The following is a 24,854-nucleotide window of genomic DNA, read 5'->3' as shown; positions in this document are numbered from 1 at the left end:
AGAGGCAGACATAATGGTAGTTCACATGGGGCTTTGATGAAAATAATAACTCTGCTTTGGGTAGTCTGCAAATTTTGCCCTCTGCCTACTCACCTACAGTAGGAATATCCTCAGTATCACATACATAATTAAGAAAAAGTTGAGCCAGGGGATCACACTGAGCTGGGCTTGAACTCCAGCTCTGCTGCTTTCTAGCTGGGTGACATCTCCTTTTCTACATTTCTTTACCTGTTAGATGAGGATAATAGTATCTAAAGTCAGGAGGATTAAGTGAGCTAAACATCAGAAACATGTTTGACACTCAGGTTAGTGCTCAATAAATGTTGACCATTTAAATACAGTAAGGCCTCCGGTTACGTCGGAGAACCGTTCCTGCGGCGTGACGTAATGCGATTTTCGCCGTAAGTCAGAACCCACCTACGTAAGCACATACGTCACTCACATGGAGCACATACACAGCAGTAATGAAGTGGAACAGTAAAAAAAATTTAAAGAAAGATAACAATTCCTGACCTTTACTTGTGGTAAATAAATAATAAAAAACATAAAACACATATGTATATACATTGAAATGACGGGACCTTTTTTTTTTTTTTTTTTTTTTTTGTAAATAAATGGGAGATGGCAACATAACCACGAAACGACATACGTCGAGTCTGACATAACCCGAGGGCTGCCTGTATTTGAATAACATTAATGGTCAACTTTTCCTGAGCAGTTAGGTTGTGTCATGTGTGGTGCTAAGCAGATAACACTTTTTAAAAGTTGTCACCATTTTAAGTCACTGCAGGTCTACAGTACATAAAGATAGGCAACTTACTTAACCATTCCTTGGAAGTAGAAACTAGCCACAGTGTTTTTATCCAAATTCATAGTCTGGTATCAGAATTGAGGGATACAACAAATGTATTTGAATTTTATTTTGTATTTTAATGCTTTGACTGTTTTTCGGTCTTCATAGCTGTAGCTCACTGACATGTCTACACGTAGAACATCCAGAAGGGCTCCATCACTCTTAAGTTTCCTCATGGTACCAGGTGTGAGGCTCTCAAAACCAATGTAGTAGCAACAGCCTATGAAGACTGACACTTGATAAAAGAGGCCTACGCGATAAATTAATTCCTTTTCCTGACCTAGGAGGTAACATCTTCCTTGTTTTCTTTTAAGGGATTTGCTTCCTCAGAATCTGTCACCTTTGAAGATAATGATGGACTTAAACCAACCCAAATACATCTGAACTCCAAAGCCGAGGAGATGAAAAGTAGGCTTTGTTTAACTCTAGGCCTGCCTCTTCCGCCTTTTTGTCTCTTGCTCAATATCTGTGGCTCATTTTCTCAGACTCCAAAACAAACAAGCTGCATTCATCACAAAAGTTACTGCTTGTCTAAAATTGACAGGTCAGCAAACTATGTTTGTGGGCCAAATCTAGACTACCATCTGTTTATGTATGGCCCATGAGCTAAGAAGATTTTTTTATCTTTTTAAATAACTGATAAAAATGAGATGAATAATATTTTATGACACTTGAAAATTATAGGAAATTATCATTTGTGTTCATAAATAAGTTTTTATTGAAACATAGCCACATTCATTCATTTACATATTGTCTCTACTTTCACACTATAGCAGCAGAGCTAAACAATCATGACAAAGGCCATATGGCCAAAAAAAGCCTGAAATATTTACTATTTGGACCCTTACAGAAGTTTGCTGGTCCCTCATCTAGATGCCACCAGTGACCTGACATGGCAGGAAAGAATGGGGTGGACAACTCTTAGTTTACAATGTCCACATGTTATCTGTGGCTTTGGAGGCATTGTCCAAAGCAGTCGTTTCCTAATTTGTTTGGGGCTCCTTTAAAAATATACAGCATTAAAAAGAAAAAGAAAAGAAAAAACAAAAAACCACTGCGTTCTACTGCAGTATTCCAGCCAACACTGTTGCTGGGGATGCTCAGCAAAAAGTGAAAATATTGCTACCCTGAGTGCTTGTATTTCAGTGTTACCAGCCCTGCCATAGTTAATATTACAACTTGACAAACCTGGGTTTGGGTCCTTTTGCACGTCACTGTATCCCTGAGTGGGGAGACATTGCTGAGAGATGACTCATTACCTCTTCTTTTGAGCTTCCTTATATCTGCACTCCATTTCTCTGCCTGGTCTCAGGGATGGAGATTGGAGGAGGCAAGGAAACTCCTTGACGGAAAAGATCTATCAAGAGAAGGCATTTATGTACTGTAATTATTTCACCATTGTAAGGGAGGTAAATATCTCTTCCTCTCCCTGTCTTATGTTGTCTGGCTGGGGTCCTGTAAATTAGGCTGACACAACAAACAGAAGTTTATTACCATCATTGTGTGTATTGTACATGTATCACATGGGACTACAGTAGTCCCCCTTATCCATTGTTTCACATTCCATGGTTTCAGTTACCCACATGAACCACAGCCCGGGAATATTGAATGGAAAATTGCACAAATAAACAATTCATAAATTTTAATTTGCATGCCATTATGAGTAGCATAATGAAATATTGTGCCATCCCACTCCATACTACCTAGGACATGAATCATCCCTTTATCCACGGTATCCACACTCTATATGCTACTTGCCTCAGTAACCATTTTCAGTGATCAGATTGACTGTTGCAATATTGCAGTGACTGTGTTCAAGTAACCCTTATAGTAGCCTAACTTTACATCACAGTGTCCACATCATTCACTTCATCTCATCACATAGGCATTGTACCATCTCAAATCATCACAAGAAGAAGGGGAGTACATTACAATAAGGTATTTTGAGAGAGAACACATTCATATAACTTTTATTACAATATATTGTTATAATTAGTCTATTATTAGTTATTTTTAATCTCCTGCTGTGCCTAACTTATAAATTTAACTTTTCCATAGGTATGTATGTGTATGAAAAACAGTATTTACAGGATTCAGTGCTATCCGCAGTTTCAGGCATTCACTAGGAGTCTTGGACTGTATTTCCCACATATAAGGGGGACTGCTATCCTCGGAGATGAGTAACTCAGAGGTGGTTTAGAATTCCTGCTTATCTAGAATCTCAGCCAATTAATAATGAGTTTTTAGAGGCATGGCAAGACAAAGGAAAAGGACCTTTAGTCTCTAGGGGTGGCAAATTGTGGGAAGGCAAATATATGGGAAACCAGTGGTAGATATAGACTAGTTAGTAAAGTTTGTTTCCTAGATTTCTCTGGTTCAGTCTCAAGGATAAATAATAAAGGTCTAAAATTGTCTCTGGTGATTAACTTTTGTCCTTCCTAGTAGGAGGAGGCACACCTTTGTAAATTTATATCCTGCTTTTAGGCAGATAGGGGGAGGCAGAGAGCTTTTCCTACATGTGCTGTTTAAATAATTCTTATGTCAAAGAGGCATATTTTGGGATGACATATTCTGATTTCCTTCACTATTTTAATGCATGTGAATCATAATGAGTTCTATTGCTTTTGGTTGTTTTGCCATTTTCATTGACCACTACAATGTATATAGGAGGCACTAAGAAAAAAAAATAGTTATTTACTGTTAGTGCTCACAAATAATCTACGATTAAAGTATGAGTACATATAGGAATAGCAGCCAGCAATAGTAATGATTAAATCAATAACAGAGAAATATTATTTCTTTATGCCACTGATGTGGTACAAGTTTTATTAATAAATGATTTTATTTATTTCATTTGACATGCATTCATACTTTTGAATATTCTAAAAAATTATTTCTAAAAATGATTAAGCAGTTCATCTTCTTCTAAAGTATTATTTTTGTAAAAGTGTGATTATTGAATGGTCGTCTAGAATACACACCAAGCACTAATGTGTACAAAGCCTATAGCAATACACTTACTGTAGAGGATGACTTCGACAGGGTCTTTTCAGGCCTTCTTCGGTGTCTTAAAGGCCTGGAGTGTTCAGCTGTTTAGAATATACTTAGCCTTGGCTAGATTGTTCAGTTGGTTAGAGCATTCTGATACACCATGGTTACAGGTTTGATCCCTGGTCAGGGCGCATACAAGAAGCAACCAATGAATGTATAAATAAATGGGACAACAAATGGGTCTCTCTCTCTCTCTCTCTCTCCCCCCCCACCTCTCTCCCTCCCTCCCTCCCTCCCTCCCCCTACCCCCCTTCTCCCTTCTCACTCTTCCCACTCCCTCTTCTCTCTCCTCTCTGTCCACTTTCTCCTGCCCCTTCCCTCCCTCCTGCTTTCTCCCTTCCTCTCTCTCTAAAATCAATTTTTAAAAATTTAGAATATACTTAAATTCACATTCCAAAGTTGAAGAGAAATAAGTTGGGAAGCAACATGTAAGTTCATTAAAAGGCATTGTTATGTAGTAGAAAGAAGGCAGACTTTGGAACCAGACATTTCTGAGTTTGTTACCCTATTTCTTTATTATTGTGGGTCAGATGAATCCCTGAATCCCTCAGAGGCTCAAAGTTTTCATATATAAAATTGGAGTGCTGTCTGCCTTAACACATTGTAAGGATTAGTGATAATTAAAGCAACTAGCATTTAATTAGCATTGTTAATCTTAGCACTATTGCTTAGCCAAGTATATTTCCTGACGATTCTTTCTAAAATGTTTATTAGCGGACTCAAGCGCAAATCAAGTTGAAGATTCTGAAGACAATTTGCTGATTGAATCAGATGTGATAGATATAACTAAAGGTAGAGAAGAAACTTCACCAGGGGGCATATATAATCAAGCAACCACATTGGATAATCAGAATATTATGAAGAAGTTTGAGGTTCAAATACTAAAGGCCCAAGAGGAAAACTCTCCAGCATCTCAAAATCAGTCTGTCTTTTGTAATAAAGAGTTGCCAGATGAAACCAAGAATAATACTTCATGTGAATCTCTAAAGTTCAGTAAAGGAAGTGTATTTTTATTGGATGCCACAAAGGAAGGAAATGTGGGCCGCTTTCTTAATGTGAGTATATGGGCTGAGATCCATATTTCTAAAGAACTTTTTTGTGTGTGCTTTTTAATAAAATTATAAGGAAAATATGATTTAAAAATTCTAATGCCAGATTACCTGGATTAGGATGCCAGTTTTCCATTTGTATGAACTTGGGCATGTTACTTGACCTTATACCTTATTTCTGACTTCTGTAAAATGGGGCTAATAATAATAACTTACTCATAGGATTAAATGAGTTTTATATACTGTGTAAAGTGCTTAAACAGTACCTGGCACATTGTTAAACATTTGCTTAAGAAAATTATATAAATGGTATGTAAGAAAATTATTAACGTTTATTGAAGGATTTGTTACTTCCAAAAAAAATCACAGTGGGACAGAATAAGTTTCTCTTCTTCAGAGATGCCTCTAATAGTTCAAAAAAATCAGTTGTAGGTATTTATTTTACTTACTTTTAGTAAGTTTTGAGTGATTTCATGGCTTAGTGTAGAAAACCAGTACATTTATCAGAATATTGCATTTAACTATCCTCTTTTTTAAAATTCCGAAACCATAGTCATTTTCTGTTTGTGTGTATGTTTGGGATATATGTTATAAGATTTATTTCATTTATATTGAGAAATTTTTATGATTCCTTTGATTTTAAGGTTAATTAACACTTAAGACTCCTGTTATATTCATCATAAGAGGAGTAATTTGTATTATTGGTCATATCTCTTGTGTAAGGTGGAATTGACGTTACCTTGTGACTTTTATTCTATCCTGCCTCCTACTATCAGGCATTATCAAAGAATATATGGTCCCAGGAATCCTTTAAGGGAAAGAAATCCCCTTCAACCTTTAGTCCATTGTCTATATAGTCTCTCCAGTCTTTAGTAACTGAACCATCTGTGAGAGCTGAGCCAGGCCCTTCTGCATGCCTCCTTGATCTCTGGACTCCACTTTGTCTGCTTATCATATCCAAGAGAGTGAAGAGTCATGGAAGGAGGACGAGGACTTTGATCCCTCCCACACATCCTTGGGAAAGGTCCACTATAGCACGTTGTCCCCTGGATGTGGCCTAATTGTTCTCTATTGTCTGTATCCGAGCTCTTCTTCCTCCCAGTGGGAAGGGATGAGTGGATAGGCAGCCTTGGCTTTTCCCCTAAAATAAAGGTGAAGGAAGGGAAGCCTGAATGGCCCATGATTCTTTCTCATAAGCATTCCCTTTGACATCTTTAAGGTAAGCTCAGTGCCTCTTTAAATGTGACATTTGAATGGTTTGAAATTTATGTGCACTGATAATTTTACATGTAATTCAGCTGCCTTCAGAAGAAAAAATATTCTTAAGTCAGGAAATTTTTAAAACCAAAGAGCTTGCCTGGCGAGCATCACTCAATGGTTGAGTGTCAACCTATGAACCAGGAGGTCATGGTTCATTTCCTGGTTAGGGCACATGCCCGCGTTGCAGGCTTGATCCCCAGTGTCAGGCATGCAGGAAGCAGCCGATCAATGATTCTCTCTCATCATTGATGTTTCTATCTATCCCTCTCTCTTCCTCTCTGAAATCAATAAAAATATATTTTAAAAAATAAGTAAAACCAAAGAGCTTTTTCCTTGCTAGGTGAATCTGCTAATTTGGCTTGTTTTTTTCTTTCCTAGTTAGAATTCTTGATTAGCAAGAAATAGAATTATCTCTTCCCTTTCTTTGTGCCCCAACTGCTGTTCTCTATTCCACTTTGACTACATCTACACTGCTGCCAAACACGTCAGGAAATCCTTTAAATAAGGGTCCCCAGCAAAGGACTCACGGCTTTATTTCCCATCAGTTATGTTGAATGGTGGCTGTACCTACATGATTAAGTTGGCTTCACCTCTCCCAATCAGCACATCAGCCAGGTCCCTCCTTTGTTTGTAGAAGAAGAAAAAAAGGCTCTTTTTTTCTTTATCTTGCTCTTTTTTAAAATTTAATTTTTCTACTTAGATAATATTTATATGATTTAAAAATTGAAATAAAATAATAAGCCATGCAGAATACGTACATATAGCTAAACAGAATTCTGTTTCAAGGTAGCTCTAAGCCTGCCGAGTAAGCACCATGAGTAAAGCTCATCAGCCCAAATTTAAAAATGTATGGACAGGAAGTTATCATCATTGAAATGAAAAGCTTGCCCACATGTCCAAGGAATATTGTGGGGATTTGATTCTTTTATGAATCTGGTGATGGATGAATGTGTGGAGATGGCAATAGGACAGTATTAGAATGGTGGGTGGTAATAGGAGGAAATAGTATCATCATGTGTAGATACTTTTGGAACAAGTATAAATAATGGTTATGTTCAGCAGTGCTTGCACGTGTCCCCTTTCCAAAGGGCCTCTTTTCACTATGATGTAAAACTCTGGTTATATACAGTCTTTCATATTAAACTTTTATGTTTTGTTAGAAAAAGAAACATACCTTGAGAAATACTATACCCACATTTACCATGCCTCCTATAATAATAATTTTTATTACTTTCTCTTTCATTCTTATAGTTTTTCTTTATGCAAATACAAGTAAATATAAGTATGTGTCCTTACATAAAAGATAGCTTATTGTTGTCGCTGTCCTATACCGTGTTTTTAAATGAACAATATACCCTGGAGACCTTTTCATATCAGTACACAGAGAGAGCTCCTCCTTTTTTTGTTTTTGCTCATAGCTGCATAGAATTCTATTGTGTTGATATACCGAAGTTTGTTTAACTAATTCTCTTTAGCCTAGGGGCCCAGTGCACGAATTCATGCACCTTGAAAGGAACTGTGGACCGCAAGGCTGCAGTGGGCACGGGCAGGTCTCGGCCCATCCTCCACGCTCCCACCTGGCCCCTCCCGCCACAGCCCCGGTCCCCTTTCTGCCGGCAGCCCCGCTCCCGCCGGCGCGCTGCTGCTACCATGCACTGACGGCGCCAGCCCCACTCGCACCTGCTGATGGCGTGGAGCAATTGGGGCCGGTGCCAGCAGCAGGTGCGAGTGGGCCTGGTGCCATCAGTGGGTGCGAGCAGCGGCTGCTGCCCCAATTGCCCCTCAGGGGTAGGTGGAGAAGCCCTCAGGGGCGATCAGGACCGGCTCCAGCGCCGGCTGCGGGTGCAAGCAAGGCCAGCACTGGCAGTGGGTGCAAGCGGCGGCTCCGGCAGCAGGTGCGAGTGCCGGGCAGGAGCAAAGAAATTTCAGTAACCACCAGAGGCTCACCCCGATGATGGCGACTGGCGCCCCGCCTTGGTCTGGCACCCCTGCTTACCTGCTCCACCATCCCACCGTGGCCGATGCCCGCCGTATTCCCCATTTTACCTCCTGTTGCCAACACCCGCCATGTTATGCACATGCCCCCTGTTGGTTCACACACGTCATAGTGACCAGTTGTTCGGTTGTTCTGTTCGGTCTATTTGCATATTAGGATTTTATATATATAGATATTTTTTGGGGTTGTTTTTAAACTTTTACTGTTAAAACAATGTTTGATGAATAATCTTACACATAGGTATATATATATATAGATGTATCTGTAGGATACATTATCAAATATGGGATTACTGAATCAAAAGATACATGCATTTATAATATTGATTAATCTTGACAAATTATCTTCTTTAGGGATTTATACCATTTTGCATTTCTACCAGCAGGATATAAGAATGTGACAGGCTTTTCTGAATGGACTCCTATTAACTGGATTGTAGTGAGCTATGATATTTTACATATTAGTCAACAAAAAAAAGGGAAAGAAACAAAAATAAGTGAGCTTTGTTGGAAACAATGGTATTCTAATGCTTCAAAGAACAAGACATCAAACTGTATGGTGTATGTAACCTCTGTTTTAATTTTTTTTTTTAACAGCATAGTTGTTGCCCAAATCTTTTGGTACAGAATGTTTTTGTAGAAACACATGACAGGAATTTTCCATTGGTGGCATTCTTCACCAACAGGTTTGAAAATTTTTATGATATAATTATGAAATTATGACTTTAAAAACAACAATAGAAGAAAAAAGAAACTAGACAGAGGGACAGGGATGGAAGGAAAAAAAAAAAAAAAAGAAAGAAAGAAAAGAAAAGAAAAATATGGAAAGATATGTGCTATAGCCCCTAATATCTAGTAACCTAGAATATTCAATTATCCCAAACTCTTCCTACTCAGCAAAATTTGAAACAGCTGAAATTTCAATTCTTATTTCCTTTTAGAACTAATGCCTGAAAGGGCTAAGGATGGCAGTTCTCACCCAGTTCAATTCAGGGGATAAATGTTGCAAATTACTACATGGGCATTATGTCTACGCTCCAATACCACACTGCAGGCCTCATCACATCACCAGGTTCCTTCTTCATAGATATTGACAGATTTGTTCTTACTTAGGATTTTAGCACATTGGAAATAAAACGCAAATGATTATTCTTTTAATGAAAGAGCAGTCCTAATTGATGGGTGTCAGAGAGAATAAACATATTTTTGAGGATGGTTAATGATGTTAACATGAAAATTAATGTAATCAAGTTTGGTGTATTCAAGTTAATTAATTTTTTTTAATTTCTACTTTCTAGGTATGTGAAAGCAAGAACAGAATTAACATGGGATTATGGTTATGAACCTGGAACTGTGCCAGATAAAGAAATCCTCTGCGAATGTGGGGTTAATAAGTGCAGGAAAAAAATAATATAAATTTGTAGCTAATGCCTGTTCATGAAATTAGCTTATTAAGCTGAAATTAGAGCCATACAAAAAAATGCTCAGTTGTCAGTGGAATTTAGTTTTTTATTCATTGAGAGAATTCCTCAGTCTCCTCTTGTCAGGGGGTTCATTTTTATGACTTAGAAATGCTAGGAACAAAGTAAGGACAGTTTCATACACATAGGGTATCTCTTGAATCTTACCGCTATTCAACTTTACATGAGTAAGATGGAAGTGTGTATTTTCTATGAAATACTGCTATATAACTTGTAATTTATTTGTAAACTATATATTAAGAGAAACAAATGTTACAATATAATTCAGTTGTTCTTGTTTTTATTATTGTCTTTGAGTTCATGGATCCAAATGGCCACATTTCATGACTTTACCTACAAAATTTATTTATGTTTAATTCCTGGCGACAGCGTGAGGAATATAGCTCCATGAAGCACTGTCGCATTAAACCATTTGAGTGAAAAAGGGTGAGAAGCCCTTCAATAGGGAAGAGTTTGGCAAACTCTTTGACGTGAAACTGCTTTCCAATAGATTCTCGTTGTTCCTTTAATACAAACACAGACAGGAAAAGAGGGAATAGAAACAGAGGAATTGGAAGATATTTGTTCTAGATTGAGCCATAAGAAAAAGAAATCAGGAAATTAGTCAGACTTGGATTATTTAGGCTACAAGGGATTGTGCTGAGCAAGGGTTTCATTTAAAAAACAAAACAGACCTGAGCTTCAAGTCTGAAACATCCTCTTGCATTCTCCTGAGCATGTTGTGCAAATTGGTTTTCTAGAGAAAAGGGGAAGGTTACCTAACCCTGACCTAGTGGAAAGGGGGCTGGAAATCTCCAATAGTCAAAACTAATTTTATCCTTAACAAAGATGTACTGTATATTCAACTGTCAGGAACTTACCCCCTGGGAACCAGGATAGGAATACTAACTCAAAAAGGAGTAATTAGAAGGTCTCATTTTTGAGAGATCATGTTGGTTTTTTTGGGGGGGGGGGGGGTTCTTTTTTTTTCTTCTGAACTTGAGGGGTTTAATTTGGTTACCTTTCAAAGTTCATTCTAAGTTTAGACCCAATTTAATTTCTTTAAAATATTGAACTACGTGAAAATTTAACTTGAAATTGTTTTAGAGCATGGGAAAACAAAGAACTAGAAAAAGAGCAAAAAATTATAACCCAACAGCCTGTAGATTGATGGGAAAGTTGAGCAGTCCATTTATTCACAGTAAAGGTGCAGGAATTAGTACACTAAAATGAAGTGAAGACACTTGATCAGCATGGGAAATACTTTTGTGCAGAAATCCTGATCTCTTAACCTGCTTCAATCTGTATTGGTTTACAGCTACTATCTTCCATCAGTGTCCTAGAGATCCCCTTTTTCTCTCTCGTGTAAAATCTGTTTCCAGTTATATCCATTATTTCCTGTTTCCTTGGTTTACTTCCACATATTGGTGAAGCACATCCTTCAATACCTTTTGAAAAGGAAAATGAGAGGTAAATATTTTGAGACCTTGCATATTTGAAAATATTGTTGTACCATTACACTTGTTTGCTATTTTGACAAGGTATAGAATTCTTGAGTAGCCTCCATTCCCAATTTTGAAGGCATCTGCTAAGCTTTCAGTGTTGCTGCTGGGAAGTTTGAAAACATTCTTGCTTTGATATCCAGGGTTGGATGTCAGATGCCATTCTTTTTGTATATACGACCAGTTTTTCTCTCTCTAGGAGCTTATAGCATTACTTTGTCCCAACGTTCTGTTCCTGGTAAGGGTTCATTCTCATCCCTTATCCCGGGTGCTTGGTGGGATCCTGCAAACATTGTCCTTCAGGGAAATATTTTCTTCAATGACTGCTCATCTGTTCTCTCATTCTAGAATTCTTGTTACCCAGATGGTAGGCCTCCAGGATTGGTTCTCTTGTTTTCTTATATTTTCTCTTAATTTCCAGCTCTGTCTTCTAGCTCTACTTTCTAGAAGACTTCATCAACTTAATTTTCCAATTAGTCTAATGTGTTTTATTTTTCTGGTCTCAGATTTTTTATTTCTAGGGCTTTCTTTTCTTCCCTGAATGTTCTTTAATAGTATCTTTTTTTGGTTGTAGTATATCTTTGAATACAGTGTGTGTGTGTGTGTGTGTGTGTGTGTGTGTGTGTGTGTGTGTACATACATACCTACATTTATATTTTCTTCATATTTTTGTGACCTCTAAGGTTCATTTATTTGTTTTCCCTGTATGTTTCCTTTGGTCTTTGTTTTGTGTGTGTGTGTGTTACAGGCTTTCTCAGTGATGGTAGGGTCTACTACTGCTTAAGAGTAGAACCTAAAATGCTAGAAATGATAAACTGAGAGTTGTGGAAGGTGTTCTTCAGCTGCTTCACGATGACCTTTAGGACTTCTTGTTTGCCTGGCCAGGAATACAGGCCTAATTCTGAGATATTACAGTTTGGTAATATTACCGTAATGAATCGAGTATCTTAGTAAAGCAAGTGGTAATCTTTTTGCTGATGGAAGGTCTTGCCTTCAATTTGTAAAAAAAAAACAAACCCACAAAACTCAACACCTGTAAAGTGCAATAAAGCTAAGCACAGTAAAATGGGGCGTGCTTGTAACTCTTCTGTCCACCTGCTTGAGATGCAATAAGCTTGGCTGTAGGAGTCCCTTTTTTTCTCCTGTTTTGCAGCCCCATGCTCTTGCTTCTGTAATCCATTTATGTATTTGTCAAAACTATCCAGCTTATCATTTTTAATATTCTATTTTCTGCTGTCCCCAACTTGTCTCTTTTCCTCTTTAAAATTTGCTCAAATTGCAAGATCTCCAGAAGTTTTCTTTTAATTCCTCAGCAATTCACCATTATGTGCTTCTTTTCCAGAACAACTTACTTTCAACTGTATGTCCTCTACATGTATATTTGTTAACATGCACTGAAAACATCCTCTTGTATGGTGCTTTGTACCCCATGGGTGCTAAATAAAGGCTTGCAACTGCTAACTGCAATTACGGTTTGTTACTTCTGTGTCTGTTTATGATAGATATGTAGTGTGTTAATGTAAAAAAAAACACACATTGAAACCTGTAAAGAATTTTTGTGAGTGTTATGCCCAGAATTCGGGGTCCCCAAGAAAAACCACCAGGGAGCCAGACGAGTCCGATGCAAAAGCAAAGAGTCTGTATTCAAGCTAGCTTGAGCTCAGTCCCACACGCACACACATGGGCGCAGCGGCGAGGTGGGGAGAGAGGGAGCCTTCGGAGAACAAAAGCGTTAAAGGGGGTCCAAAGCAGTGCGCGGGCGGCGGGAGGTGGGGGGGGACGTTCGTGGCCCCGTTGATTGGTCAGGGGGCAGGGTCAGGGGTCTGGTTACACAGGGGGTACTGTGCAGCTTGCCTAATTTGGACTGAGTCTATTTTTCTACATTTCTATTGGCAGGTTTATGCAACTGTTACATTCTCGCGGTTTTCTAAGAAAAAGGAGTCATACACATAGTTACACAGGATGGAGGGTATAGTACATTTTGTGCTGTCCTGCTCTGCCCTTTCATTCCCCCCTTGTCTTGAAACTTACGGGCCCAATCATGGGACGGTTTGTATTTCTACCTCGTCTCCCGCTTCTGGCCAAGGCCTCTAGTACCTCAGTCCCCAACAGCACTGTCCACAGTGAAGTCCAGTTCCTCTCCTGCAGGTGTCGAGTTTCCTCCTGGCCTGCGTGGAGCCCAGGCTAGGGATCTCATGGGTGAGGCCGCTGGTTGCCAGGATCCAGGCCGTTTCCTGGTGCAGGAGCTGGGAGTGGTGTAGCCAGGTCTGGACGCCGTCTATTTTAACAGCCGTGGGCGTGCTCAGGATAACAGTGTAGCGTCCCTTTCAGGTTGGGGTGAGTCCTTGGGCAGTGAACTTTACCCACACCGAGTCCCCGGGCTGGAAGGGATGTACAGGGTCCACGGTGGGCACTGGCAGAGCATCGCGAACAAGCTTATGGGTGGCTCTCTGGGTATACTGCAGAGCCTGTAAGGACTTGAGTAAGGAAATGGTTATGAATTCCAGCTTTTAGTTTCTCCCTGGCCCTGGGAAGAGTTGGGGAGGTTTACCATACATGATCTCTAAAAGGGGGAAACCCCTCCAGGGAGGGGGTACACCTGGTCCATAAGAGGGTGAAGGGCAGGAGGTTGGTCCAGTTTTCACCGCTTTCTAGGACAAATTTAGTTAAATTCCTTTTTAGAGTCCTGCTCATGCCTGTCCTAAGGCTTGTGCTATACTTTGAGATACCTTGGCTACAAAGGAGGGGCTGTTATCTGATCCTATGGCTACTGGCAGCCCGAATCTAGGTATAATCTCCTGGAGTAATTTTTTGACAACTATAGAGGTAGTTTTTGTCCTAGTGGGCTATGCTTTAACCCAACCCGAGAAGGTGTCTATGAGAACTAGCAGATACTTGTACTCTGATGCTGGTGGCATAATCTCTGTGAAATCTACCTCCCAATGCTCTCCTGAGGAATTTTCCTGGGGCCCAAATTCCCAGGGGGACCCTCTTCCCTTGCTTAGCATTTACCTGTGCACAGACAGTACTTCTAGTGACTATGCTTCTAATTACCTTATCTACGCCTATGTGGGTAGCCTGGTGTAACTGGGCAACTAACGTCCGACCTAGAGCCTCTGGGACCAACAGTCTGTCATCTGGTAGGGTCCACCAACCACCTGGTCCTTTGATGGCTTGCTTCTGTTCTGCCAATTCCTCCTCTTGTTTGATGTAGGAGGGGGTCCGTCGTAGGTCAGAGTCCCGCAGGGTTACTAAAACGTGTAAAGGCCCCACTGGTTTTTGGGCGGCTTCCTTGGCAGTTTGGTCTGTGGCTCTATTTCCTCTGGCTTCACTTGTCTCCCCTTTTCTGATGTCCTTTGCAGTGCACCATTGCTACTGCCCTTGGGAGCCAGAGGACCTCTAATAAGGCTAATATCTTTTAATGTCTTTTCCGGCTGAAGTTGGTAACCCTCTTTCCTGGGGGATGGCACTGTGCCCCCATCCAAGGGCCTGGATTAAGGTTAAAAGTTCAGCTTTTTATACTGATTTTCCCCTGTTCAAATGGTGCAGTCCAGGGTGACTACTGCTGCCCCTGCATATCGGATGCCATCCTGAACATAACTGATCCCATCCGTAAACAGTACCTTGTCTGGTGATGATAACGGAGCATCTGTCAGGTCTGCATCTGTTACCTCTGTGCAGTCATGAATGGGTTCCTCTGGGTCATCATCTGGAAGCAGGCTGGCAGGGTTGATGGCCAGTGTCTTATGGAACCGGACGCAGGGCTGGTCCAGGAGAAGAGCTTGGCACTGGGTGATCCTGGTGTTTGACATCTATTTCTCCGGAGCACCTCGAAGGGGGTGTTGTCAGGGCTAGTTCCTGGCCCAGAGTCTGCTTATCTGCCTCCTTCACCAGCAATGCTGTGGTGGCCACTGCCCAGAGGCACGCTGGCCACCCTGCTGCCACGGGGTCTAGCCTCTTAGACAGATAGGCTACAGGTCTCTTCCAGGGATCTAGAGTCTGAGTGAGAACCCCTTTGGCAATGCTTCTTACCTCACTCACGTGGAGGTGGAAGGGCTTCATGATGTCTGGTAAGGCTAGGGCAGGTGCTGAGATGAGAGCCTTCTTTAGCTCCTCAAAGGCCAATGTTCCACTTCGGTCCAGTTCAGCGGCTGCATTCCCTCAGTACTTCAGTATAGAGGTTTAGCAATCTCCGCGAACCCCAGTCTACAGTCCTCTTTGATGTCCAAGGAAAACAGGCAATTTGTCTGGTGGCTCCCTGGACTGCTATCTTCTTAGAGGTTACGGGTCCCATCGGCTCTGTCAAGACTGAATAGGCTGCCCCACTGTCCACCAGGAAACTAACAGGTTTGCCCCCCACTTGTAAGGTTACCCTGGGGGCTTAATGGAAAGGAACCCCGGTCCTGTCAGTCCTTTTCCTCTAAGTTAAAGAGCCTTGGAGTCTGAGTCTCCCCTTTCTGCTTCTCTAGCTAACCTGCCAGGACATTCTCTCTTCCAGTGCCCCTGTTTCCTACAATAGGCATACTAATTCCTTCCTATTTGCTGATGGCTTTTTTTTCTTTCTTTGTTCTTTTATTTTTTTTTTCATTATATGTATAACCTTTATAAAAATCTTTATAATTTTAAATTAACTTTCAAACCTTTTATGATTTTAAAATATTCAGAAAAAGGCAGAGGGAGGAGGGAGCAGGTCCTGAACCCTGTTTCCAGGCCTCCAGCTGCTTGAAATTCAGAATGCCACATTCTTCCTACAGAGATAAGGATCTCAGATTCTGATAAGCCTGAAAAGGGGAATGGGGGAATTTCTAACTGTGCCTTCTTTAAGCCCCCTAACAGAACATTCCTTTAAGCCCCCTAACAGAACACGGTGAAAAGTGTCCAAGGAGTCGCCGGGGGTTCTTGGGTCTCATTGGGGCACAGGGGGTCACAAGGGAATTTCTCTCCTCACCCCGCCTCCAGCCACTCAAAACAACCCCTGAAGGGGATGGACACTGGGTGGGAGGAGGCAGGGAGTGCCTCGCGGGTCCCAGGTGGCGAAGGAGGGCTCCCACCGAGGCGTTTTCATCTGGCAGTCCACTCTCTGTTCCCACTGGGAAAAGCGCTTGCCTCCTGCCAATGAAGGTGGTATGGGGGAACCAGTGACCCCTACACTGCAATCAGACTCCCTGACCTTTCTGAAAAGCCACTCTGCTTGAGTGTGTTTCTATTAAAAATTATTGATCTTAAAACTATAACTTAAGAGATGACATATACATATAAGGACTAAATGGCCCACAAAATATTTTTCTTCTAAAGATTTTGTAATGTACTGTAATCATTAATTATATCAAACTTAAATGGCCAATTGAGACAAACACTTCTGAGACCGTTTCTCTACTACTGATTAAGACTGGGTGGCGGCAGGTGTCAGAAATAAGATTCATTTAGTGTTTTGAACTTGCTGGGCAGACTTGGTGACTTTGCCAGCTCCAGCTTCCTTCTTGTAAATAGTTAACTTTAAAATTTGGTCCCTGCTTTAAATTTTTTTGGACTATAATTGTTACAACTTTATACCTTCAAATTAATAAACATAGACAGAAATGTTAGGCAGGCCGATTCCCCCTCTGACAGAGAGCAAACACCCCTGGGAAAAAAAAGAATCCCAGTGGCTACTCGGGGGGGGGGGGTGCGGTTTGCTATCCATCAGAACACTCAGCCTTAAACAAATTAAATGTTTCTTTTTTTTTCTTCTCACGAACTTCTATATATGAACAAATAATTATAACCAGGCAGATAAACAAAATATTAAACAAACATCTGTACTTATACCATTTCAGTAAACAAGTATTCTTACAGTCTTGGGATCTGAGCAGATAACAGAAACACTGCCTCTAAGTCCCCTGATGGGGGCCTCCCTTCTTTTATCTACCTCTTGGGGGATGAGTCTGCCTAGTAACCAGTTTTAAATCACCAGGGCAGCTAGAAGTTCTGATAAGACACCTACGCCAGCAGAGCGGTCTGCAGCCAGTAAAAATAAATAAAAACCTATCTCTCCCAGCTTCATAATTAACTGCTAACACCCCCTCCCCCCCGCTACCCCGTCCTGTCCCTCAGTCCAGTTGCTTGTCTCCCTTTCTCTAGGGAGATCTTTTGCAAACTGAAAGCCTGAATGGCCTCCTGAAAGAAAAAGAAAAATCTTTCATCCAGTTACAGATGCTATCAGAGTCAGGATGAGAGAGGAAGGGAAAGACCAGGTTATGTCTTCTATGAGGATCCTAGTAACTGAAAACAGTAAGTTAAACAAACGGTTAATGGGGTCTATAAAGAGTTAATAATAACTTCAGCCTTAGTTCCATGTTGGACTATGATGTCACAGGCAGGGACAGGGCCTGTAAATCTCTCCACCCTGTGTAGCTGTTAGCCCCATTCCGGGAGTCTCCGAGCACCAAAAGAGATAAGAAAGCTATAAATAAAAGTTCTTTGAAATATTATAAATGTATACCTTGAAACTAACCTTAGGACTTTAAAATTCAATTTAATACAGCAAATTCACAAATCAGAGTAAACTGAAACCTTTACTTATACAAACAGAGAGAGGAATTTTTATTAGCTAAGTGGGCTGATTTCCTCTCTGACGGAGAACAAAAGACTCTGAGAAAAACGTGTCTCAGCAGCTGTTAAAGACTTTTGCATTCCGTCACAGCAGGTCCGCCCTATCTTTAAATAAATTAAACAGCAGAAAGAGATAACAAATACTCTCACATTTATATTTATATACCAAACAGTCTGAGTTTTGGACTCCTACTAGATATTTACCAGAGTTTAAACAGTCACCCGATTCCTGACTCCTGATTAATTTGCCTGAGGAAGCTCTATGGCCTCCGGGGGGGGGGGGGGGTGGGTGATCAAGCTCCCCCTTTCACTCACTTGGAGTGGGCTGAGTCTGTCCTATAATGTCTATCCAGTAAGTCCACAGAATAAAACAAAGAAACACAAATACAGACAAACAGAAGGGGCCCCAAAGAACAGTCTTCCAACTTCGTGGAAGCAAAACCGAAAGCTAGATGATGGCCTCACGCCGACTGGAGGATCGAGACGTCTCCCGATTCCTCCCGCCCGTGGTCCTCCAGCACGTCCGCCTAGACCACTTCGGGCACTACAGATTTCAGAACTGAGCTCACACAGAACAGAACACACAACAACACAGACACCTGCCGCGGTCATTCAGACACTCCGGATCGGGGTCCCTCGTGGGTCTTGGGGATCCTGGACTCGCCCCCAAATGTTATGCTCAGAATTTGGGGTCCCCAAGAAAAACCACCAGGGAGCCAGACGAGTCCAATGCAAAAGCAAAAGAGTCTGTATTCAAGCTAGCTTGAGCTCAGTCCCACATGCAGACACACGGGCGCAGCGGCGAGGTGGGGAGAAAGGGAGCATTCGGAGAACAAAAGCTTTAAAGGGGGTCCAAAGCAGTGGGCGGGGGGAACGTTCGTGGCCCCGTTGATTGGTCAGGGGGGCAGGGTCAGGGGTCTGGTTACACGGGGGGTACTGTGCAGCTTGTCTAATTTGGACTGAGTCTATTTCTCTACATTCCTATTGGCAGGTTTATGCAACTGTTAACATTCTCGCGGTTTTCTAAGAAAAAGGAGTCATATACATAGTTACACAGGATGGAGGGTACAGTACATTTTGTGCTGTCCTGCTCTGCCCTTTCAGTGAGTTTATTTGAACCAAACTATTGACATATGCCGGGAAGCAGAACCTCAACGAACTGAGATAATGCTCCAGAGAATGGCGGGTTACATTTGTATTTATACATTGCAATCAAACGAGGGACATAGGTAGGTTACATGAAATTCATTGGTGATAGATTAAGGAGGTGGGATAAAACAAATGGCGGGGGGAGGAACCCCTGGGATTGAATGAAAAGTAAAATGATGGACACAAGCTTAGGTGGGTGCAGGAACAATTAACATGATAAGGAATGTGTGGTATCCTGGCGCCCACCACATTTGGTTGTGCCCTAGGGGCTCCAGAAAAAGGAAAGTTACAAGTTACCCAGACATTTCAAGGGTGTGTTATTATAGATGCTAAAAGACAGATGGGCTCAGCTAAGGTAAAGGTTGACCTTGTCAGTGAAGATACTGGCCTGTGCCAGTGTTTTGGACAGGTTCAGGCCTTGGATTAATGAGAGGGCACAGTCCTCTCGTGGCCACGTGCAAGTCCCAGCTTGGAGGGCAGAGCCCTCCCAGCACAATGATAGCCAACAGCTGTAGTTGTAAGCTTGAACTTGTGGTCCTAACACGTGGTCTCACGTGCCTGAGTGATAGAGTTCAGGTGCATGTAGTTGAGTAGGACTGAAACCCACGAGAATGTTGTAAACATCCTGATCATGCCCGGCTTGTGGGTTGCGGCGCTGTCTCTCAGGAAGCAGCGTCCCACCGAGACCCAGCTTGTATTCTCTTGTCTCTCTTTTCTAAGCCTTTCAGCCGCCCCCACTCAGGTTTGCCCTGGGCCATGCAGGCGCGGCACACCCACCTAATGAAGAATGGTAGCAACCATAACTAGGTAAAAACTGCTGTTTGAATTTTTTAAAATTACTTTATTGATTAAGGTATCACATATTTGTCATCACCCCCCCCCCCATTCCCATCCCAACCCCCACACACATGCCCCCACCCCCCTGTTGTCCGTGATCACTGGTTAGGCTCATATGCAAGCACACAAGTCCTTTGGTTGATCTATCTCCCTTGTCCCCACCCTCCCCTACCTTCCCTCTGAGGTCTGACAGTCTGATCGATGCTGTTCTTGTTCTTCAGTCTATGTTGTTCATCTTTTCCCCTAGATGAGTGAGCTCATGTGATACTAGGAACACACTTATAGGAACCGAAAATGAGACAAGCAATAATGGTTATGCTGAGAGGCAAATGAATCAGTCTGTAGTGAGTTTCTTTCTGGGCGAACAGTTCTTTTGAGTCCTGATTTCTATGTCCAACAGTTGTTTGCTGTTTGAATTTTAACCTATTCTGGCTTCTGCACTCACTCACTTGCTTAAACAATAGGGTGGTTGCCTCAGCTTCCAGATTGAGACCTGGAAACTCACCCCACATCACAGAGGTAATTTTCCTGTGTCTGTGGACCAGAACCACAGGAGATGGATTCCCACTGACTCAGTAGCTCCAGGAGTAGAAACTGTAGATAACCTTTAGAGATGACTAACTCTGCTTGATTCTGCCTCTGTAAACTGCTTTCGCAAGATAGGGCCACATTCCAGTGTCCAGCAGGATGTGGCTGGGAACCCCGCTGCGGGCAGTTCCCAGCATTTAGAATTTAGAATTTAGAACAAAGGAAAATTTTTGTGGTTTGGACCTTTAAAAGAACTGCCTACACCTGGCACGGCGCGGTCGTGAGTGTGGACTCCAGCTGCGTGTGGTGCTCTCGTGGCAAATCCTTGCCTGCTTTTTTTCAATCAATCAGTAGCCTCCAGTGGTCTTATTCTGACTCCAGGGTTCGACCCCACAACACCCAGGACATAACTGCCCACCATAACGGCTTTTGGTTAAACTTTAATTTCAGACCATCCTTTGCGGTGTCTTTAGGGCTCTGAGTTTGCAAGACCGCCACGCAGGCCCGCCCTGAGCTTGTCAGGTCAGCACGTGGCTCCTTCCATCCACAAGTACATCAAGTTAATAAAAATTTTAAAAGAAACGGTGAACCTCTCAGGAAAGCGGTCATTTCTCCGACTGAACACAGGGGCTTTGGCCCCCTTGCTTCCTGGAAGGAGGATCAAAAAAATTAAATTAAATTCAAACTCGAATCTGGAGAAGGTAGGAGCTCCTGTTGGGCAGAGAAGTCTGTGCAAACCCGAGGCTAGGTTTCGTTTCTCCTCCCCGGGACCTGAGGATAGGTTTCATTTCTTCTCCCCGGGACATCCCCTGAGCGTGGGGATCAGCCCTTCCGGGCTTTGGGGAACCGAACCGGCCACGGGACTTCCGGAGGCTGAGAGCTCGGCCATGGACCCCGCGCCGCTCCGGTCAGCCGGTGCCAGCGAAGCCCCGAGGCCCGGGGGGTCTGAGGCGGCCGATGCGTCGCCCGGTCCCAACGGTGAGTGCGGCGCGGAGCGGGGGGCGGGCCCGCGGGCAGACTGGTCCCCCTGGACCTCACTCGGGCGTCCGTCCCTTCGGGGCCTGGACCCCGTCTCCGAGCCGCCGAGGCCGCGTGGACGGTCTCGGCTCTGAAAGGTTTGCGACGCAGGAAACAAGACACAGAGTCCAGGCGATGGAAAAGGGGGAGGTTTTAATCTTGCGCTCCCGGGGGAAACTCACCGGTCCGAGAGTGGGCCAGGGGAGTTCCGCCAAAACGGGGGCTTAGGTACTTCCTTTATACGGCTGTCTAGGGAGGGGAGGGTGGAGGCATGAGAGGTGCGGAATTCCTGCCTCGGGCAGGGGTCTGGGAAGGCGCCAGTTATCTTTGTCACCATCTACCTTGCGGATGCTTGCAGGGCTGTGGGCTTCCCCCCGCCTCCACCTAACAGGCTCAGCAGCGTGCGCTCCGCGGCGTTCAGCTCCGGGCCGGGCGGTCCGCGGCGGCCGGCGGCCCTCCCCTCCCCCCCTCCCGCTGCGGGGCCGGCACGTGCCCCGGCCCCGCTCTCGGGGGCGGCGTCTCCCCGGGCGGCTCCACCGGCTGTGAGACCGGCCGGTCCGAGGGGTGCGGGGAGAGGAGGGCACGTCCCCCTCCCGTGAGGGCGGTGGTCAGCTAGGTCCCCGGCAGCGCTTCGGGAAGTCCCCCCAAAGGAGACGCCGTTGTGGACCCACCCGCTCCCCTGCGTTCAGGAGCCGAGGCCTCGAAGGCCCCTCCGGGAGCGAAGCGCGTCTTCTGCGCGCTCCTCCCTGAAACGGGGCTCGGTTCCTGCCGTGGGCCCGGCTCCGGACTGAGGGCGGGGGGCGCGGGCCCGGCCCCGGACTGAGGGCGGGGGTGCGGGGACCTGGTGGGCTCCACAGGCACAGGTGCGGGGCTCCCATCTCCACCTGGGGTCCCGGAGAGCTTTTGGGGGCGAGGACATGGTGTTTAGTTTTAAAGGGCCAGTCAGTCAGAGAGAGGAAGGTTCAAGAGGTGTCCGGACAGGTGGTGGCGTGAATGAAAGCATCGGCCACAAAACGTCTGTGGCAACCACCAGTCAGGCGGTTGAATAGCCAGTGTGTCTGTGTACGGAGTGCAAGAGGAGGAGTCACTGGAGGTGAGGCTCCATTCTGACCTTTCCTCCAAACTCCCGCCTCTCAGAACCGACTTGACCAGCGCCTGGAGTGATTTCAGACTGGGTGTGTCCCAAAGAGAACTCCTGTTTCCCCACAAACACCCGCACCCACACACTCCAGACCGGCTCAGCCACCCGCCTGCCCCCTGCCCTTCACCCAGTTCCCAGGCCAGAAACCTTAAAGGCACCCTCATGCCTCACTTCCCTCCTCACTTCCCATCTAGTACATTAGTCAGACCAGTCAGCGTGTCTTCAGAACATATTGTGAGCCTCACTACTTGTCACCCCCTCCGTTACTACCATCCAATCCCACGCCACCACCATCTCCTGCCTGGTCTATTAGTCTCCTGGTTTCTATTCTAGCCTCTTCTGCACAGCAGCCCAAAATGATCCTTAAAACACAGAAAACAAATGTGATTCTCTGACTCAAAGTCCTCCAGTAGTCTCATTTTTTTTTCCCCCAGAATAATCTTTTTGGCTTACAGTGCACCCGTGTCCTGATGTGATTTAGCCCCTGCCCATCTTGATGATTCTGCCGCCCCCTCAATGCCTCATGGGTCTTGTCAGGACAGTCTCTGAGTCCTCGGGCCTGGGAAGCCCTACTTATCCTCTTTGTTCTTAATCTCAGCTACTGAGGGAGACCAGTGGGCTCTTCCCCCAAATATCCTAGCCCCCATGGTACATGTATCACTCCCTTACCGCCTGAGTCTTTACAGTTGCTGAGTTCAGGTGGTGAAGGATATCAGTTATCCAAGTGTATTTGGTTCATGAGTTTCAGGTAACATGTAGCAAGCATTCAGACAGTGAGGAATGCCTGTCTATGTAAAAGCCTCTAATGTACCGTAACTCCCCTAACTACAGAGAGTTATGTGCATCCTCCAGTCTAGAAGAATAAACAAGTTGGAAGAGCCAAGATCTTTTGGGAAACTATGATGAAGGGATGTTTTAGCAGGAAAAAGCCACTAGGGGGAGCCTGTGCATCCCACTTTGGGTTTCTGTCCATCAGCACTGGAAACAAACTCCAGGTCACAGCACAGCACTGTGCTACCTACCACTGCTGTATTCCCAGGTACCAAGACTCTAAGGGAGCCTGTGGACTTGGGAGTGCAATTCAGGTGACACAGAGTCCCGAGAGCAGGCACAGAAGGACATGCTCAGGTATCTGCAGCCTGACAGCTCAGCCTAATGCAGTGTGTCAGGCTGAAGGTCCAGCTTTGCACAGGAAAGGGGTATTGCATATCCTGTCAAACATTATCACATGATTTTATTAGAGAATTTTAGCACTAATAATTTAACTGAAACTTAAAAAAAAAAACATTTTTATTGATTTTAAGAGAGAAAGGGAGAAGGGGAGAGAGAGAGAAAAATATCAATGAGAGAGAAACATTGATCTGCTGCTTTCTGCAGTCCCATACTGGGGAAGGAGCCTGAAACCCAGGCATGTGCCCTGACTGGGAATTGAACCTGGGACCTCTTGGTACATGCATCTACATTCAACCACTGAGCTACACCAGCCAGGCCGTTTGACATGTTTTTTTAGCCTATGCTTTACAAACTCAATATATGAGTGGTTTTTTAAATAAGAACACAGTATTCTATCAAAGTAGACTTTGGGCCTAAGGTGAATAAAATATTGGAATTTTTCCCATTTTTATCCTAGGATGTGGGCTTTGTGTTGTCAAATATTAAAATACTAGAAGCCCGGTGCATGAAATTCGTGCACGGCGGGGGGTTGTTCCTCAGCCCAGCCTGTACCCTCTCCAATCTGGGACTCCTGGAGGGATGTCCGACTGCCTGTTTAGGCCCGATCCTGGTGGGATCGGGCCTAAACGGGCAGTCGGACATCCCTCTCACAATCCAGGACTGCTGGCTCCCAACTGCTTGCCTGTCTGCCTTCCTGATTGCCCCTAACCGCTTCTGCCTGCCAGCCTGATCACCCCCTAACCACTCCGCTGCCAGCCTGGTTGATGCTTAACTGCTCCCCTGCCAGCCTGTTTGCCCCCAACTTCCCTCCTCTGCCAGCCTGGTCACCCCTAACTGCCCTCTCCTGCAGGGTTGATCACCTCCAACTGCCCTCCCTTGCAAACCTGGTCCCTCTCAACTGCCCTCCCTTGCAGGCCTGGCCCTCACAACTGCCCTCCCTTGCAGGTCGGGTGCCTCCCAACTGCCTTCTCCTGCTGGCCATCTTGTGGTGGCCATCTTGTGTCCACATGGGGGCAGGATCTTTGACCACATGGGGGCAGCTATATTGTGTGTTGCAGTGATGATCAATCTGCATAGTACTCTTTTATTAGATAGGCTAGAGGCCTGGTACAGGAGTGGGGGCCAGCTGGTTTGCTCTGAAGGGTGTCCCGGATCAGGGTGGGGGTTCCCTTGGGGCGTGGGGCGGCCTGAGCAAGGGGCCTGTGGTGGTTTGCAGGCAGGCCACGCCCCCTGGTAACCCAAGCGGAG

General features: G+C 44.1%; 1 protein-coding gene across 2 annotated transcripts in view; it reads left to right on the top strand.

Annotated features, from left to right (window-relative positions):
* Positions 1-24,854, top strand: part of SETDB2 (SET domain bifurcated histone lysine methyltransferase 2) — a 98,464-nt gene that overhangs the window by 43,396 nt on the left and 30,214 nt on the right. The window contains exons 10-13 of one of the 2 annotated variants that reach the window (XM_008145579.3): positions 1,168-1,261; positions 4,619-4,959; positions 8,806-8,894; positions 9,507-9,952. In XM_008145579.3, coding sequence (XP_008143801.2) covers positions 1,168-1,261; positions 4,619-4,959; positions 8,806-8,894; positions 9,507-9,624 — 642 coding nt within the window. In that variant the 3' untranslated portion in view covers positions 9,625-9,952. Of the gene's footprint in view, positions 1-1,167; positions 1,262-4,618; positions 4,960-8,805; positions 8,895-9,506; positions 9,953-24,854 lie in introns of those variants that run through there. The other variant, XM_054719793.1, reaches the window with a different exon arrangement.

This window comes from Eptesicus fuscus, chromosome 8 (assembly GCF_027574615.1).
Source record: "Eptesicus fuscus isolate TK198812 chromosome 8, DD_ASM_mEF_20220401, whole genome shotgun sequence".
NCBI lineage: Eukaryota > Metazoa > Chordata > Mammalia > Chiroptera > Vespertilionidae > Eptesicus > Eptesicus fuscus.
The sequence above is the reverse complement of the archived record's forward strand: the minus strand, read 5'-3'. Positions and strand labels throughout refer to the sequence as shown.